Below are 17568 nucleotides of genomic sequence, written 5' to 3'. Positions count from 1 at the left end.
CCCTCCCGCTTGTCGCGAAGGCGCGCGCCAAACCTCGACGCGGACCCTCTTAATCCCCTCCGGATAATCCTCTTGAGTCTCTGTTTAGCCTCTTTAATCCCAGGTTAATAGTTCTTGAACATTATCTGTCGCCGTCTTAACGCTCACGCAGGTATACACGCAGGTAAACGCGGCCACCTGACAAACGTGTCTCGACAGAGAGATGCTTTTCCCGACCGATGAACGGGAATCTCCTTTCCTACCTGACGCCGGTCCCTTCTTCGCCTCGCTGTTTCAGATTTCAAATATTCTCGGACGTAACGGAGTCGGACCTGGCGGAATCCGTATAAGTGAAATAAGGGCGCAAAACACGGCGAGTTTCGCACTCGAGTCGCTCGCTGAGGTAACAAGCGCCGCGCCGCGTTGCCGCCGGGAGAGCCCCTGCCCCTGGACGTGCAATTTCAGGTGCAACGCTATCTGTAACTAAATCTTTACGAGGGACCGTGTACCGAAGAATTACCGGGCTCCCACCGGGCGACCTGCTGTAAAATCTACACGCGCATTTAGAAAGCGCCGACGTACGTATACGTTCGGTACGCGCGTTTACACGCGTATATATATATACCTGCCGACGGTTGTAATTGAACCAACATAGCGGACAACTAAATGGCACTAAACGAATTCGTAGAAGGCATATACTCCATCCTATATAAAATTAATGTTCTGCGTAGCGAGCCCTCGCCTAATATCTCGGATACGCCTTCCGTATGCTCGGGCCGTATACCCGCGCCACTCATTTTCTCCCCTCTCGCCTCTTGACGCTTCCTTCTTTCTTTCTTGGTTTGGAGTATCGCGATTAATAGGGATTAACATACAATTCGGTTAGCGCTGCGCGCTCTGACGGAAATCATAAAGAGCGAAGCCATTTCGCGGCATCGCTTTGCGATCTCCCGGACAAGGACGGCGCGCGATAAGTGGAATGTAATATTTCCAACAACTCATATCTAAGGCAAAATTGGACACTCTTTCCGTAATTAAAGTCTTTCGAGGAATCGCGGCGAAGCGTTGCGCTCGTATAAGGTACACAGGCCTCGCAAAGCGCAAGGATAACTGCGGCGCTGTTACAGTAATGGGAGTGCTGGTGCTTTGTTAGCGCTTAACTAGGAGGGGAAAGGGGGGAATAGGGGGGAGAGGGAGAATGAAAACTAAACGTTTCCAAGAATGTAAAGTCGATGCTGTTCCAATCGAGAAAATTGCTCAAGAGCGCCCGAGTAAGAAACGCGGAGTGTTACAAGTCTTTAAATTTTACGTCCGATCTTCGGGAAAGATTAAAGAAACGAATTTCGCGGGAAGAAAAATTGCAAAAGACGTCGTCTTGTTTTCTGCCGTTTCGTCTACTCATTTAACCGTAAGAAGCGACGAGAAAACCCTTCAATGGACTGACTCGACGGCTTCTTCGTCCCATTTTCGCCTCTTTCATCCGCGCGCGGATAACAACTCGACACGTGAGAATCGCAGATAGAGCTATAAAGCTATCTTTTAATGATAGATTATTTAATTAGATGTAATCGTACTCACGCATGTATAAACAGTTCCGAATATTCGAAACTTATTTTTTATCTTACACATTCATTAAATATCGTAATTTTTATGAACAAACTCAATAATTGGAGGTGAAAATTCTTGCCAATGATACATTTCTCTAAAAGCAAACTCGTGTTCGAACTAAAAAAAATTTACTAACCTGATGTTAAAAAAATTGAAAGTGTATTTAAATACACTCATGGAAAAAGATTTGTTAAAACAAGAACTGCACTGATTCAACAGATCCATTGCCGTAATATGCGGACAGCCATTAGTTCTTTATGTTAAAGTAGCAAAGTTTTATAGCTGACTAAAGTTAGCAATTATAATCATATTTTTTAAAATAGAATAGCAAATTTGTTACAGCGAGATAACTTTCTGCGAAAATTTTTAACAAAGCTGCTAGCTAATGGCGCATACTTTTGCTGCCGTAATAAAGAAAACTCGTTGCGTTAGCAGTTTTCATTGTAACAAAGAACTAATTGCTCTAACAATTCATTCAGACATAATTTCTTTGTAAAACTATCAAATCTCCTTGGTTGTAGGAGCGAGGCTGACTCGCGCAACAAGCTATAGCTAAATCACCCAATCTACTTTTTCCTGTGCTGAGAAAAATGATTTGATTATATAAACAAGAGGTATATGATTGAGTGCGCTTTGGTAAACCAGAATTTCTAATTTTTACAATAAGACTCGAGATTTTATAACTGGAACGCTTGACAGATTTTACTATCATCCGGTATTTCCTACAAGATTTCTTATTCGTCCGTTTTGGAACGGACGTATTGGTTGAATCTACCTCATTTCCAATCAGGGTTGACAAGATATTATGTGTTTAAAACACGTTTAAAACATGATTTTAAAACATGTTAAAAAGATGATTTTTGCCAACTCTGTTTCTAACTAATTCAATAGAATTCGATATTTATTTAGTGTAAAATTGCAATAAAGCGCCAATTGTACTTTCTATCAATCTTTTTCTGTTCTTGCTTATATCTCAAAATGTGCTTAAAAAATAGTAAAATTGTGATAAAATATAAATATAAAAGTTAATCTTATATACATTGCAGACACAAAACTAATTGTCCAGAAACGCAAGATACTATACGAGGAAGTTTATTTTATATTACAAATTAAAAACATACTGTTGACACAGAAATGTATCACTGACAAAAAGAATTTTTGCTTCTGATCGAGTTTCTCCTGAAAAATTATAATCTGGCAAATTCAGTAGCAAAACAAACTGCCATATTCTGCGTCTGGACAATTAGTTTCATGATCGTAGGCACAGCAATCGTAAAATGAATCACTTTACGATCGCGTCACTCGCAAGATCTAACAAAATTGGCTTCCGCGCGTTAAGATTTAGTTAACCGATCATTACGCAACGTCGAAAACTTCGGAATGAGCGAGGCATGGGAAGTTCCTCCTCCCGCGTCTCGCGTCGATCGGAAAAGGGAAATGTGAGAGTCGCGCGGGCACCGATCATTTCTCAAACTCCATAACTTGATATAGACCCTCGACCTGGATGGCGGCGGAGGAGGGGCGAGAGATGGGGCGAGAGGTGAAGCAGCGGTGCCTTTACATTATCGATATTACGAGGCGTCGATAAAAAATCGCATAAAATTAAGCAAGCTCGCACGTGTTCGCGATAAAACTCAATACCTTTAGCCTACGGTGAGTGCCGTATCAGTGGTTCTCACGTCCGCTTTTCCGCCGCGAACGAGCGTTTAATCTGCCAGCAAACATTTTTAGAGCGTTGTTATACAGGCTCTTAAAAAGACGCCGCAGTCAGGCGCGCCTTATTCCCCTCTTAACTCTCAACTATTACGACCTTTTGTTTTTAAACTTTCCAAGTGCAGCGCGTTTGACGCCCGCAAGTTGATCGGAGACGTTATCTACGCATATCGTTTCACGATGTATCATTTTAATTAATAACGTAACGTATCCTTAGATGGAGGCACGTTCATTCGCGCGTCGAAGAGAACGAGTACGTTCTCCCCCGCTCTCAAACAAGACCGAATTATTTCCCAGCGAGATGCTGCATTATTTACAGTTACCCTCTCGAAAGCGGCGGTCATATATTCTGAGCGTAATATAAACCGCGGCGCGTATACATTTCCCCACGTTTACCCGCATATAAAAGCGAGCTTTTCATACGTTTCATCGACACGCTTAACTTTCGATCTGTTAATTATCTCCTCATTCCTGACCAGCGCATTTTACTGCGCATTACAGCTCTCACTGAACGGTTTCAATTTTTTTGAGAGTCCCTCATAGATTATTTCTGCGGTTTTAAGCGTCTCGAGACTAACGTTTGCAGATGTCCTAACCACAGTGACTGGACTGCTCGGGGAAAAGTACAAGGCAAAGTCCGGCAAGTTCGCTCGCGTCCAGTCATCCATACGTCATGACAAGCACGCGGCGGGCGCGATCAAGGTCCAGCAAAATTCACTCTGACGTGCCGCCGAAGACCCGCCAGCAAATCCCGTCGATTTCTCCGGGGACCCGGGGAAAAAAAAATCGCGAATGATATGCCGGAAACCGTAACGCTCTCCCCCGCCCATCCCGGGGTTGGGCGCTGGCGCGCCCGGGGTTTCGCGATAAAATATCGTCACCGCGCGGCCTCGCGTTTTTTCGACGTGCCTACGTCAAAAGATTTGCCGGGGGCCGCGTTTTTCCGCGGCCTCGGGGGAGGTTCGATCGAAGCGGGAGATAGGGGCGAATTCGGCCGATCTCTCGCGTATCTCACACGCGAGAGAGCGCAGACCAGCTTGTATGCTCCGTGTGCGGTCGGACGCCGATCAATTGACCCTCGCGAAAATATCGCGTTTTGCACGCGCGATTTGACCCTTCGCGCTCTTTTGTCGTCGGGACTGATGAATTATTACTAGCCTAACGAGATTTGTCAGCCAGACTTTGCATTAATGCACGTAAGCTTCGATGAATAAATTTCATATTATTAAGTGTGCAATAATAGTAGAAAAAAAAAGAACGTTCTTGTTTTGTGAGAAGATTCTTATTTTCAAAATGTTAAATATTGGAAAGAAGTGGTATAGTGTTAAACAGACATAAATTACATACAAAATAGTTTTATAAAAAAATATATTCTCATAATTTATATATTCATCAATAACTTTCATGAGAGAAAAAAGTATCGTATAAAAAATAATATTGTTAAGGATGAGAATTTTAATATGTATTATTATTATCATCAAAAGAATCATATTGTAATCTTTAGAAAACTATTATATAATATTACAATAAAAACATAATCTTTTACTAAATTAAGATTATCAAATTTTTTAAAGAAGACAGTCGTATGTAAGCAAAATTATCATTATTTCACGTATAAGCAAAAATATAATTTTTTGTTTATATATGAAATAATAATTGATGGAGAGAATATATATTAGTTTTACTTAGATCTTATTAATATTTGATACTGGTTTTTTCTGTGACAGTAGTAATAATAGTTATTTTGTATAAAATCCTCTGTTTTATGTAGAAATGCAATATTAAGAAGAAGCAAAAAATACGGTAATAAAAAATATCCTAGGAATGAAATTAAATATATATAAAAAACAGAATTGAAAGAATATATGAGATAGTATCTGTAATGAGAAAAAGGGAAAAGAAAACGTGTACGGAATAAAAAATGAAAGAAAAGAATAAAAGAAAGGCAAAGATAAAATTATATAATGAGATAGAAAAGGACATAAAATATATTTATGAATTGATAGAGGTATTATTAAGCACCAGATTTAATAAAAAAACAGAATTGAAAGAATATATGTGATAGTATCTGTAATGAGAAAACGAAAAAAGAAAAAAGTGTATGGAATAAAAAATGAAAGAAAAGAATAAAAGAAAGGCAAAGATAAAATTATATAATGAGATAGAAAAGGACATAAAATGTATTTATGAATTGATACAGAGGTATTATTAAGCGCCAGACTTTGATTGCAAAATGGAGAAATTTCTTCTCCTTCTTAATTGCGTTATTCACATATGTCGGTCTAAATTTCAACTTTTATTATTGGATATAAAATTCGTAAATAAAGCAAAGATTTATGGAAAAGAGTAAGAACATAGAAATCCACCATTAAATGCATTCAAAGCAGATTAATTATTTCAATTAGCAAGTTCAATATCGAAAGTTTTATTTAACATCGAATAAATATTTAACGAATACGATGCCAAAAAGAAAGACAGAGAAATCTTTCAAATTACTAAGAAGACATTACGGCGGAGAGATTATGTTATCGTTCATCTCTAATTTCGCCTAATGTAGAGGCGAGGCCTTGCGTAGGAAACGATCCGAGACGCAGTGTCTCTCTCGTTTCATTCAGGATCATCTCCAGGACATTTCGAGACGACCGACTCACTCGCTCGCTCGCGTCTACGCGCTAATTGTCCGCAGCGAAATTAAACTGAAGTCACGTTAATTATATAACTTCCTCCCTCTCTCTCCTCGCGCCCGTGTTCGGCGCGTAACCCATCGGCAGTGGTTGGGCATCGCGACCAACGAACGCGCGAGCAAACGAGGGGGGGTGGCGATGATGGACGAGCGCGCCTGACCTTACGGGGGCTGCCAAGCTCGCCCAGCGAAATCCCTAACTCAACGCTAACTCGATCAGTCAACGCCCACCGTGGCCCACACCGTGCTCGTTGCTCGGCTCTAATCTGCCTCCAGATTAATTACTACGTAATGCCAGCCTGAATAATTATCGTTTCTACGGAAACCCGCCCGCGCCCGTACTCGCATGCGTGCGCCCGCGGCGTTTCTTCGCCTCCTCTCCTCTTCGCTCACCCCTACTCTCGCTCTCCGCCATGTGTCAACGTCTCTGTACACGTGTACCGTGTGATTTAATTCCATCAATCAAGTTCTATTAGATCCGTTGGATAATTACTGGAAAAAACGAACGATAGGTCTAATTAATTTTAATTAAAATATAAAAAAAATCAACATGTGTGATATGATAATAATAGTAGAATAATGTATACTAATTGTGAAATAATGTATAATTATGTTCTTTATACGTCTCATTAGAAGTTATGACCGTTAAGAGCTGCTGCTATGGCAAAATACTTGGCGTATTTACAGTAGAAAGTTCGATATTTCGATTTTGCAGTTACGCGTCCACCGTACAGAACGCGCCAAACGCGAGTGCAGTTACGTTTTACACGCGTCATTTGTTGCGGTTATTGTTTCTCCGAATACGTGTTCCCCTTACTTCGAAGGCAAAGTTTTAAATCTTTTTCGTTGCTCCAATATTTTCGATACACGCTTCAGAGAGTACAATTCAAAGAAATTTAAATAATGCCTGTCAATTTTCAAATAACAGACATTTATTTTAGATAACATTTTTACTTAAATTATCTTTACTTAACTTTTACTAAATATCTCTCTTAAATGATTCAATTCAGCTATAATAATTTTGGCTTAATAAATTAATGTCTGTCGTTCGGATTAGCAATCGAAAAGAGCACGTCTTTCTTATTAAGAATAATTAAATTTAAAAAATAAAGAAATTTATCTGTGTTGAAAATAGATAATGTGCAAATCTCCGAATTTCTTTACCAAATCGAGCTGAATTTTATTTCTTTGTCTGAATTCGAATTCAAATTGAATTAAATCGACAAAATTTTACCCAAATAAAATCAAATCGAATTGTTGATATAATTACTTTTATAATTAGCAACATTATTATTAGGTTGAATATTAATCTGTAGATAATAATAAAAGATTTCTACATTGTAAGAAAAATGATACTAATTATACGATATAAAGTTATTGTAACCCTCCATGGTTCAATTGAGAATTTGAGAATGTAATAATATAATAGCGGGATTTTATAACTCTTAATGATAGTATCGGTATTGTTACAGTATTGTGGCTTTTTTACCATGTCCATGTAACGACAACATAATACTGATACTGTCGTTAAAAGTTACAGAATCCCGCTGCAAGTGAATTTTCAATTTTGAATTACTCTGCCTTAAATTTGGATAGGCACGTACAAAAAAGATGAAAAACGTTTTGAATCAAACAATTGTGAGATCGTATTCTGGAATGATGGAAGAGTGTACCAATTTTTTCAGATTTTTTTCACAAAATTCCATGAAAAACACAATCAAGCACCAATGAATCGGTTAGACTAATGCAAGAAAGGAGTAAGAAAACATTGAACAAAAAATTAAACGTTTTTATAAGATTGTCAATATATGTGATTTCTGTTCCAAAAGAGATTCAAAATTTTCGTATAGTTTGGATTCGAATCAGACTCAAATCCAAATCAAATAGTTCGCATATTTCTAGTTGGAAATCATTTGTATAACTAAAAAAAACAACCATCAAAAATGTGAAATTCGTACATATACAGTATAAATATGATCGAATTATTAATTATTGATTAGCAATAATCAGATTGGGATCTTTGGTTACATCTACGCTGCATTCCCGAAAAAATACGTCTGTATTTAACGATCTGCAACACGCCTGCATCATAGAACAAGTTGTAGAACGAAGCGATGTGGGAGCGGCGTGTCACGAACCGAGTACCGTACCGGGTCAATTGCCTCTCGCGCATTTATGTTTCCGCTATGAACGATCCGAAAAATGAAATGCGCGTCTAACACAGCGCTAATAACACGGCGTAACCAGAGCTCCGCGAGTGCAAAATTACGCCGAATACCGAGAAACGTTTTCCCGCGCGCGCGCTGCCGCCTCGCGGCCGTTCATGGGATATTGACGCAAGAAATTTTCGAAGAGAATCGTGTAAGCTACCGGCGTGGCGACGGCACGGGGCGATTCCGCGCATGAGGAACCCCGTTCGTTTCTCGATTTGCGATCGGTAGCCCCGACCTTGAGTCCTACTATTCCTGGCGAGGTGGAGTCTCTAACTCTTTCGCGAGATATATCCGACCGAAATCTTTCCAATTCGGTAGCCAGCGGCGCCTCTCTCTCACCGTAATTCGTAATAACGTATCCTACCGCTACCGTTCGTGGCCACCGGGATTTGCCGGCGAATCGGGAACAAAACGAGCACGTACGAGCGGTTAAGTGACTACCCCGTAATTTCTAATATTTCATTTAAAACGAGGAAGACGCTCGAGTTGGACCGATATGGCCCCGGGCCGTTGAAATATTACAAATTGCGGGTTGTATACGTACCTATAGCCACGCTTAATCATTCGTATACATTCTCGCCCGCACGGACATACGTACACATTTGGACAATTTCATTGGCAAGAAGGCGCCGCGCCGCGCCGCAACGGCATCGGCGGATTCTGGTTTTCAGGTTTCGGTCACGCGATGCCTTTTTTCTCTGTTCCTGGTACCCGCTTATCTCCGACCCGAGGCGCTCCACGGCGCATCGACACACTGCGCCGTTCTGTTTCCGTATCTTCCTTTTGTTACCGCTCGTCGTACGAGCCAGGTCGTATACAGGTATAGGTCCTCCCAAAGTCCTCCGAGCCGTTGCGCGTTCTCGCTGTGGCTTTCTCCTCGCCCGCCGACGGGGGCGGGGGCGAGTCGCGCGGGTCGCCCAGGTTGCCCTGCCAATCGCCAGGATCGCAGGATTACTTTTTTCGTACGCGCCGCGACGTCTCGCGACGTTACGTAAGGAGAGGCGGGTTGCCCGGGTTCTCGCAGTGGAATAATACGCCGCTTAACGAATCGCCGGGTACGTGTGTTTCGTGCTGAGCCGCGCCCGTGCCATTGTGCCGTAACCGTTTCCCAGAAGGGCGCAAATCAGAGGAGTAATATGCGAACGTAAAAGTGCGAAGGTCTAATTATTATTGAATGCCTCCGCGCGAGGAGCGACATTGTAGAAAATTACTGTTGCGGGAAGCTGACGCCCCCGGAGGGCCCGGCCCGGCCCGGTCGGGCCCGGCAGACTCGCATCGCCCCGAGGATCCACCGGACCCGTTCTGGGTTGCGCCGCGCGCGTTGCGTGGTACTACAATTGAAGAGTTCAATTAGAAACCGGTCCAAGTGGCCGAGAGCCAAACAATTGAGACAATAGTCGAAGCGCCGCCGCCGTCGCTACGCCGTTCGCATCCGCCGCCGGTGTCATTTTAACGTGAGTCAATCGTTATCTCTATTATACCTTTCAGCTCGAAATATTGAAACCTGTCGAGAAAAAACGGTCGCTCGTTCATTACGTATTCTTGCGTATTCTTCGACGTGGCGCGAGAGGTGAATTTAATACGTCGCAGCGCGGAACGAACAGGCGAATACATGAATTTTAATAGGCGACTGTAGCTTAATCTTTGCACTCTTCTTGGCACTTGACATCCCGTTTTCACGACATGGTCGCGACCTACTCTCGAACTTTCCGTTTCAATTGACTGTTAGTCAATAAAGTGTCGATTTACCGAAAATAAAGTGGAGCTTTCTGTGAGATAATTCTATTTCTTTTCGAGAAATCTCGATATGTCACGCCGATTAATTGGCGATATAAAACAGTTCCGAGGTAAATTTCGCACTAATCCCGGATCGCACAGTTTACCGAAAATAAAACTTGAGGAAGTCATTGTGAAATACTGTGCTGCGAGTTTTACGATGCTTTACGACTATTTGACCTATTGCAATTTTCGAAATGCATTTCTCCTGCCAATTCACGGGGGGAAGTATTGCAAAGTGTGGACGCCGGTTCCGGAGCATTCGTAGAATCGTTCGAACCCACTTTTAACGACGAGCGCATTCTGCCCGGTTGCATTGGCGTAGCGCCGCCGCATGCAACTCCCCTTTTCGTGTGCCCGAAATATTTCTTTCCTAGAAAGCTGTCGCGTCGACACAAATTCGAGCCAATAGTTATCTCCACAATAATTATGATAATTTATTTTATTAATCTACATAATTGACTAATTATTCACGACTGCGAAAGCGTACGCTGTATAAACTTTGTTTCTTGTTAAACAATCCTAACGGGATACACCTAACGTAATAGCGCGTCTCTCTAAAATAATAAAAAATCGACTCTGATAAGAATTGCGTGAAGAACAAGTGCGTCCTTATTTTTATGCAAACTGAATTATTTTTATAAATGTACTGTCATATAAACGATTACGTACATGGAGAGAATTTACTGTCAAAATTGTGAAACAATATGGAACAATATAATCATAATAATTTTAGTAAAATTTATTTTATTTTACAATTTAAAATAGTTTCGTTAAATTTAATTAAAATTTTACGAAAGGAGTAAAATTTACTGAAACAGAATAATAATAAAATATAATAATAGTAAAATTCTTCAAAGCCCATGTTGACTTAAGGGTAAAAGATTCAAAAGAAAATTCTCTCCGTGGTATTCGATATTAACTTACAGTCGCGATCAAGCGGGAAAAATCGAGCTGTAAATGAATGATCGATGCACTACCACGGTCATCAATTAACGTCAAAACAGATGGACTCGAAGAACGGTAGAAGGTAATAACGCGACTCCCTCGTTCGCTTCGCTTCGCGCGCTACGCTAGTGACTAAACGGCTCGAAGAGTTTCGGTTTGCGATCCGAGCGAGCACCATTATGTCAAATCGGCGAGATTATTTCTCTGAACGTAAATTGCAGCCCGGTTTCGTGTATAATAGTTACGTCCGAATTTTATAGCGCCAGTTTCCTAGCGCCTAATTGATCGGAGAAACCTTTCGGACTTTGCGTTTTCGGAGTTTCTCCCGCTGAGACCTCCTCTCTCTCTTCTCTCTCTTTCTCTCTGTCGTTCAAGAACAAGATGCAATCCCATGCAATCGATGTAAACCGGGACAATTAGCTTAGTGTGTCTGCCGTTTACAATCGTTTCGGATTTACGTGGCGCGGCGCCTTCGCGAAACGCGGCGTTTCCGGTCGCTCCCTCTCCGAACCCTCATCGAGCGCCGCGTATCATTTCAATGTCAAAGTGACAGGTGGCGGGACGTAATCGAGGTAAAGAGGTACAAAGCAAATAACCGGTAGTTAGCGTTCGCTCGTCGAGCAGAACGCTATGCGCTTTTATATATTTCACGTGAGTTAAAAGCGCGCGTCTCTCTCTCTCTCTCTCTCTCTCTCTCTCTCTCTCTCACTCCCGGCGATCGATCCAGCTAATGTTTCGCGATGCCAATCCGATCGGCGTAATACGCTAAATAAATGGCAGCAAACGCGATTTACATTTTCACCTCGTTTCAAATGATCGCGACGAAAACAGTCGCGAGGGTTTTAATTATTCAAACTGTATGTTATGTTAATTATAACGCTTACGTATCGCTCGCGATGTTTCCTCCTGCACCGGGAAGACCGATTAAATCACATTGAGCATCATATTATCCGTATAATAATATATTAATGATATATTACGAGTTTCTATAGAAGACGTCTTTCAGGCCTCTGCCAAGCGCTTCGTCGAACTCGACCACAAATCTCGACGCGAATTAACTCGGGATGACGTAACGAGTGATTAATTTTTGACACGACGTGCCTCCGCAACTGGTCTTTACTCTCACCTTGCGAGTATCACCGCGGGTATTTGTATCGCGGTCAACATTCGCGTCGTTACAACGTCGTGGAAACGATCGTTTGAAGGATTACTTTCGTAATGCGCCCTAGCGTGTTGGCGCTCTTCTCTTTGGGGCATTAAGCGTGCTTCGAACAAAATAATCGGGCGAGAGTAATGTTGCTCGTACGCATAAATACATTTCACTCACGCCACGCAAGTAATAGCGGGTTTCATTACCCGCACGAAAAAGTCGGTATTCGAGAATGCACACCGGTGTAGACGCTAATTATGTATTTTGCACGTACCTGCATTTTAACGTTTACACTTTTACGTCCCTTTTTTCCCCCCGCGCGCGCAATGATCGCGCCGGTAATGATCCCCTGGCGCGGCAATGTTTTCCCGCACTGTATTTCTCCCGATTAAAGCAAATTAAAATTATATGCCTTCTAAGAGAGACAGATATATATATACATATACGTATGCGAGTTCAAATTGCATTTGTAAATTATAGATATCTCGAAGGCACGCGGTGCGAAACATGAGAGGGCACCGGATAACAGAAAAGTAAAGTTTCTTTTCGGAGCTAAATCACATTTATAAGTTGTAACGAAACGGAATCTCCCCCTCCCTTTTCGCTATCGCGAAAGTCTTGTTATCGCGCACCAACGCGCCGCGCTGCGCCGCGGTTTGAAACGCCCGAGAATTTTGGGTTCAAAGTTCTCTGTCCCCGTGATAAAAATAGCGATTAGAGATCGCTAAGCGCTTTAGATTGAGCGAACAAAAAGGGTTATCGAGCGAGGTAAGAGCGTAGGTAACGTAACGTGACGACTTCGACTTGTCCGCACATTAAAGTGTCACTCGGTGTCTTCGACGATTTCGTACCGGTCTGATCGCGACGACGGCGCGAGTGAATAATTCGCCACTGATGCATAATTGATATCCTCTATATACGGTTAGCAGTCGCGAGGCGGCAGTAATGACACCAAGTAGAGACCCACGCCTAGCCCCGGTCGTCGTCGTCGTCGTCTAAAGATATACCCATCCCAATTAGAGGAATTGACATCGGTGATCGCCGATGCCAACCGGGAACTCGTCGCTCTCTCGTCGCTTTATATTTCGTCACTCGATTCTATCGAGCGGCGGCCGGTCGTCGCTCCAATCCCCGTCGGGGAATAACGCGGAATTAATAATATCTGACAATCTCGCTAATTGCATGAATCATCTGTTCCTTCTGCAACGTGTTAGCCAAGTACGCGGAGACACGTATAATTCGAACGGACACGTATCGCGTACTCGATCGTTATCTCGTTGCGGAGATGGTCCAGTAATGTATTCACGACGGCGAGAGTGATATAAGTGAGATATTCAGACAATGCTCAATAGTTAATCTCCGCCTCTTTTTCTCCAGGATATGCCGCGGCACACATAGTTATGCGATTTAATTATTCAGGGAAACTGATACTTAAATAACTGCACACGATGTTGTTTTTATTACGCGTCGTTAAAAATCAATTTGCACGTGAATCATTCGAGCGCGCACGCTGTTTCATTTCAAAATTCTCCAACTTGAGAATTTAATAAAGGGAATTAGAAATTAAGGCGTTAGCTCCTCACTCTAAAAAAGCGTCGCGCTGTCGCCGCGCTCGGTGACAAATTAACGAACGCTCGGTACAGTGCGCATCGAGGTGCCCCCGCGGCTTCGTAATTACACGGCGCGTTCGAGAGCCAGGTAGAATGAAATACTTAAATTTCCGTTTTCCCCCGCCGCCCGCGAAAAATGCTTAAAACATTATTTACTCAAGGCAATATCATCTCGCACCAAAATCAAGATACAACTCACGCAACGAGAAATAACAATACGGAACAGTAACAACGAGCACTGTGGTAGCCGATAACGATCAACGCGCATTCACCGAGAGTCTTACTCCATTTTCTGGGAGCCGCCGCTACTCTCAAAACAAAACGTACGTCGATCTGACGAACAAAATGCCCCCTCGTTCTTTACATCAACACTAACATTAATCTGATCGTACAAACCTGAGAAAAGAGAGAGAGAGAGAGTAATTAACGGAGACAATGAGCGTATTTCTTTCAGGAAGAAAAGCGCATTATCGAAGAGCATCATTAAAGCCTCGGTGAGCAAGTTGACCATCAGCTTGACGTAAGAAGCAGCGAAAGGTTCGGAGCAAAGTCTCGATTACGGTGATATTTTCCCACACATCAATTTCTTCCTTAGTAAAATGAGATTTATGTCTATTTCCAATGTGGATTAACTTTGCAATCTCGGTTTGACTTGTTATATTTTTTTTTTAATCTAGAAAGAATTAGAAAAAGATAAAAAGTTAAACCGAGATCGAAGTTACATTGGTGAAAATTGGAGCAAAGTTATATCGGTGAACATTAATGTGGTTAAGCAAAAGTCAAATTACTCAACAAACTCATAATTTAAAATATAAAAACTGATAGTAATTGACGATAATTGAGAATCGAATAAAATGCCGGTTTTTTTGCGTGAAACTTGTAATCTTCAATTCTTCCAATAATATCAACTAAACACATTTGTACATTCCGGTCCTCTTTAGATTTTCTTCAGCGGCAATAGAAAAAATCTCTGCTTATAACACTTTGTTCGTTTCAAATAAGTCTCTTGTTGCTGCGAGATCAACTTCCAATTCCCAAATTGTAAGAAAATCTACGTATTTCAATTGTGAAACACGGGTTGACACATATATCTCAATTTAAATGCAACAATCAGAGCCTTATCATAAACTAAAAAAATTACTCGATCTATTTTGATTTTGTACATCTCGACTGTACACGTCAGTTGTCCATTTCCAACTGATTAAATAACAATAATTTAAATGAGATAGAATATAATATGGCAGAACGGTCAACCATGACACATAGGCACTTTTTTAATCTAGATGACCTGCCGGCTCTCAGATTTTATCATCAGCGCGTTTTGTGCAGTCCATCCATTTTAAGCTAATTACTCTTGTTCACTTATATTAAATCGCGCGTACCTGCCAATCTGTCCTTGAGATGCGGATGCGCCTGGAGAGGGTGCGCAGCGAGGTTCGCCAGGAGGCTCGCTCTGTGCAGGCCGGCCGCCGCGGCTTGTTGCTGGCTGTGCTGAAGGGCCTGCAAACTCCAGGGTGGTATCAACGCTTGTGCGGGCAAAGCGCTGGCCGGCGCGCCGTTCGCGCCCGGTGGCCGATGCGCTGGTACCCTTATGACGCCGCCGCCGGTGTAGATGAAACCGGCGGGGAAGACGCGGAAAGGGGCGAGGAGATCTGCTGCCGACGTGCAATGAACGGACGAGGAGGAGTTGGCGCGAGTGTCGGGCGTGCTGTCGTCGTCGTCCTTCTCCGACAGTTTCTCCTCGGCGTCGTGGCCCCAAGACCGCCTGCCGTCGTCGAGAACGTGACCACCCGCGGACGCCTGGTTGTTGTTGTTATTGTTGTTGTTGTTATTATTGTTGTTGCCCTCCTCCCAAGACCACTTCCTCTCCTTGTCGCTGTCCGGCTCTTCCGAGGACGGACTCTTGGGATTCTGGACGCCGCTCTCGCCCAGCAGACGGCTTATGCTGAACGGATGGCTACGAGGAGCGTCATTCGCCAGCGTCCTCGCGCTGGTCTGACTGGGAGGCGGCGAAGTGGAGCACTCGGAGGTCTCCTGGGACACGTGGCGGCCATCGTGGCTCGCGTAATTTCGCGGACTGCAGCTCCGAGAATCCGAGTCGTCCACGTTGATCTCCTCCGTCGCGTCCACGTCGCTGTCGCCGTGTTCGGACATGATCCCTCCTCCCCGCGAGAACTCGGTTTTAATTATCGAAGACGGTGGTACTCAAACAACGGGCGTCTTCATCGAGTCGTTACGCGTCTACGGAGATTCGAGAATTGACATCGATCGCGACTGCGTGGGACGATCGAGCAAGTAGGAGCGAAATGGAGTTGATGGAGGTGATTGATACGTAGAGAATTTGTCAAGGACTAGATTATGATCGCGTCACGCGTTCGATAAAACGAACGTTTATACCTCTTGCACGAACGATTTAGCTCGGGCCACCTCGTAAACTTCTCGTTGAGCGGCCATTTTGTTTCTACGCGTTTATACGATGCTATTAGTACTTTTTGTTCATCGGACGGAGATTTGGTCAGATATCTATTTCCTCCGAATTCACTGCCTCCGTCGCGTTGTTCTTTCTCAGCTAGTTAAGATATAACAGTCCAACACGGATTCCACTGCTTTCGTTCGTTGACTCGATTAGCCATTGGTTCTTCTTGATATGCAACGACTTCGTATCTGTCGATGCACCAATTTCCGTCTTCAAAAACTAAAATCCATCCGTGAATGACGTCTCTGTTCGATAAGATAGACCGGAGACCATCGAGCCTCTTTCGAGGCTGGTCTTTCCGTCATTTTGTAAAGATATCTCTACAGTGAACTGATCACTTAACGCCTGCAGTTGGAAACGTTCCGCTGTGCTGGGAAAAATTCTTTGAGACTCCCGGAAAAAACTCCGATCACACTAAACTGGACGATTCTCGACAGGTCCTTCTGCTTGCGGCGGGTGCAGTCCAGAAGAGAGCAGCTTCTCCAGGGTGAGACACTTCACGGACGAGAACCACGCACGGCGCCAAGAATTTCGCACTTGATCGAAAACATAACAGGTATCTCGCGCGATTTACTACCCGAACGGAAGGGAAATCCCCTGGTCCGTTCTCCGTTTTCGTTGAAACTCGGTCCCCTCGGTTTGACCGGAGAGTGTCGGCGAGTGCGTGAAATCCGGGTCGGTCGCGTCGAGAGAGACGGGACGTTTGTGAGGGTACCGGCGAAACCAGGTGGTTTATCCCTACCAGAGGACGGCGAGACGCGTTGCCTACTCGCGACGTACGTATCGCCCGATCCTGCCCACCGTCGGGCGGCCGGCCAATCCCGCGGCGGCGTTGTACGCCCACGGGCGCGCGCATTGGTCGCTGTTAAATTGATACCTATTTAACATTTGAGCAGAATGTTGCAGGCGATCGCCTTTTTCCTCCCTGTATTATTTATTGCTCGATCGTCGTGCCTCCTTTTTTCGCCTCCTTCTCCTCTCGCTCGCTCGCTCCGCCGCTTCTTCCTTTGCGTTTCTTCGCCTACCACGTTCTCCGCGGGGGCTGTCTTATAGTTCTTTCTCTCTTTCTCTCTCGCTCTCGCGCTACCGTAGACTCGTGTCCTCATCTCACCACGGCGCCGCGCCGCATCCAGTTGAGGAAGAGCGGCGGGACTTAATTACGAAGAATATTCTTGCTGCTCTCTCCTCTCTCTCTCTCTTTCTCTCTCTGTTTTCGTTCGTTCGCCCCGTCATGTTATCGTGAACACCATGAAGAGAATGCAAGAACAGCAATTGCATTCCTCTTTAATTTTAAACGTACGAGCGAAACGTATAAGCGAACATTCCGTAAAAAAAAAGAGGCGGCACTTTTATTAATATTTATCGATCTCATCTCGACAAGAACGCCAAATCTGCAAGAGTCGTGCCGCGAT

The 17568-nt window shown here is 43.5% G+C and overlaps 1 protein-coding gene across 1 annotated transcript in view; it reads right to left on the bottom strand.

Moving 5' to 3' along the window:
- Positions 1–17350, bottom strand: part of LOC105205322 (homeobox protein DLX-5) — a 36608-nt gene extending 19258 nt beyond the window's left edge. The window contains exon 1 of the mRNA XM_026134598.2: positions 15063–17350. Coding sequence (XP_025990383.2) covers positions 15063–15834 — 772 coding nt within the window. The 5' untranslated portion in view covers positions 15835–17350. The remainder of the gene's footprint in view (positions 1–15062) is intronic.
- Positions 17351–17568: the final 218 nt, after the last annotated feature.

Source organism: Solenopsis invicta, chromosome 10 (assembly GCF_016802725.1).
Source record: "Solenopsis invicta isolate M01_SB chromosome 10, UNIL_Sinv_3.0, whole genome shotgun sequence".
NCBI lineage: Eukaryota > Metazoa > Arthropoda > Insecta > Hymenoptera > Formicidae > Solenopsis > Solenopsis invicta.
The sequence above is the reverse complement of the archived record's forward strand: the minus strand, read 5'-3'. Positions and strand labels throughout refer to the sequence as shown.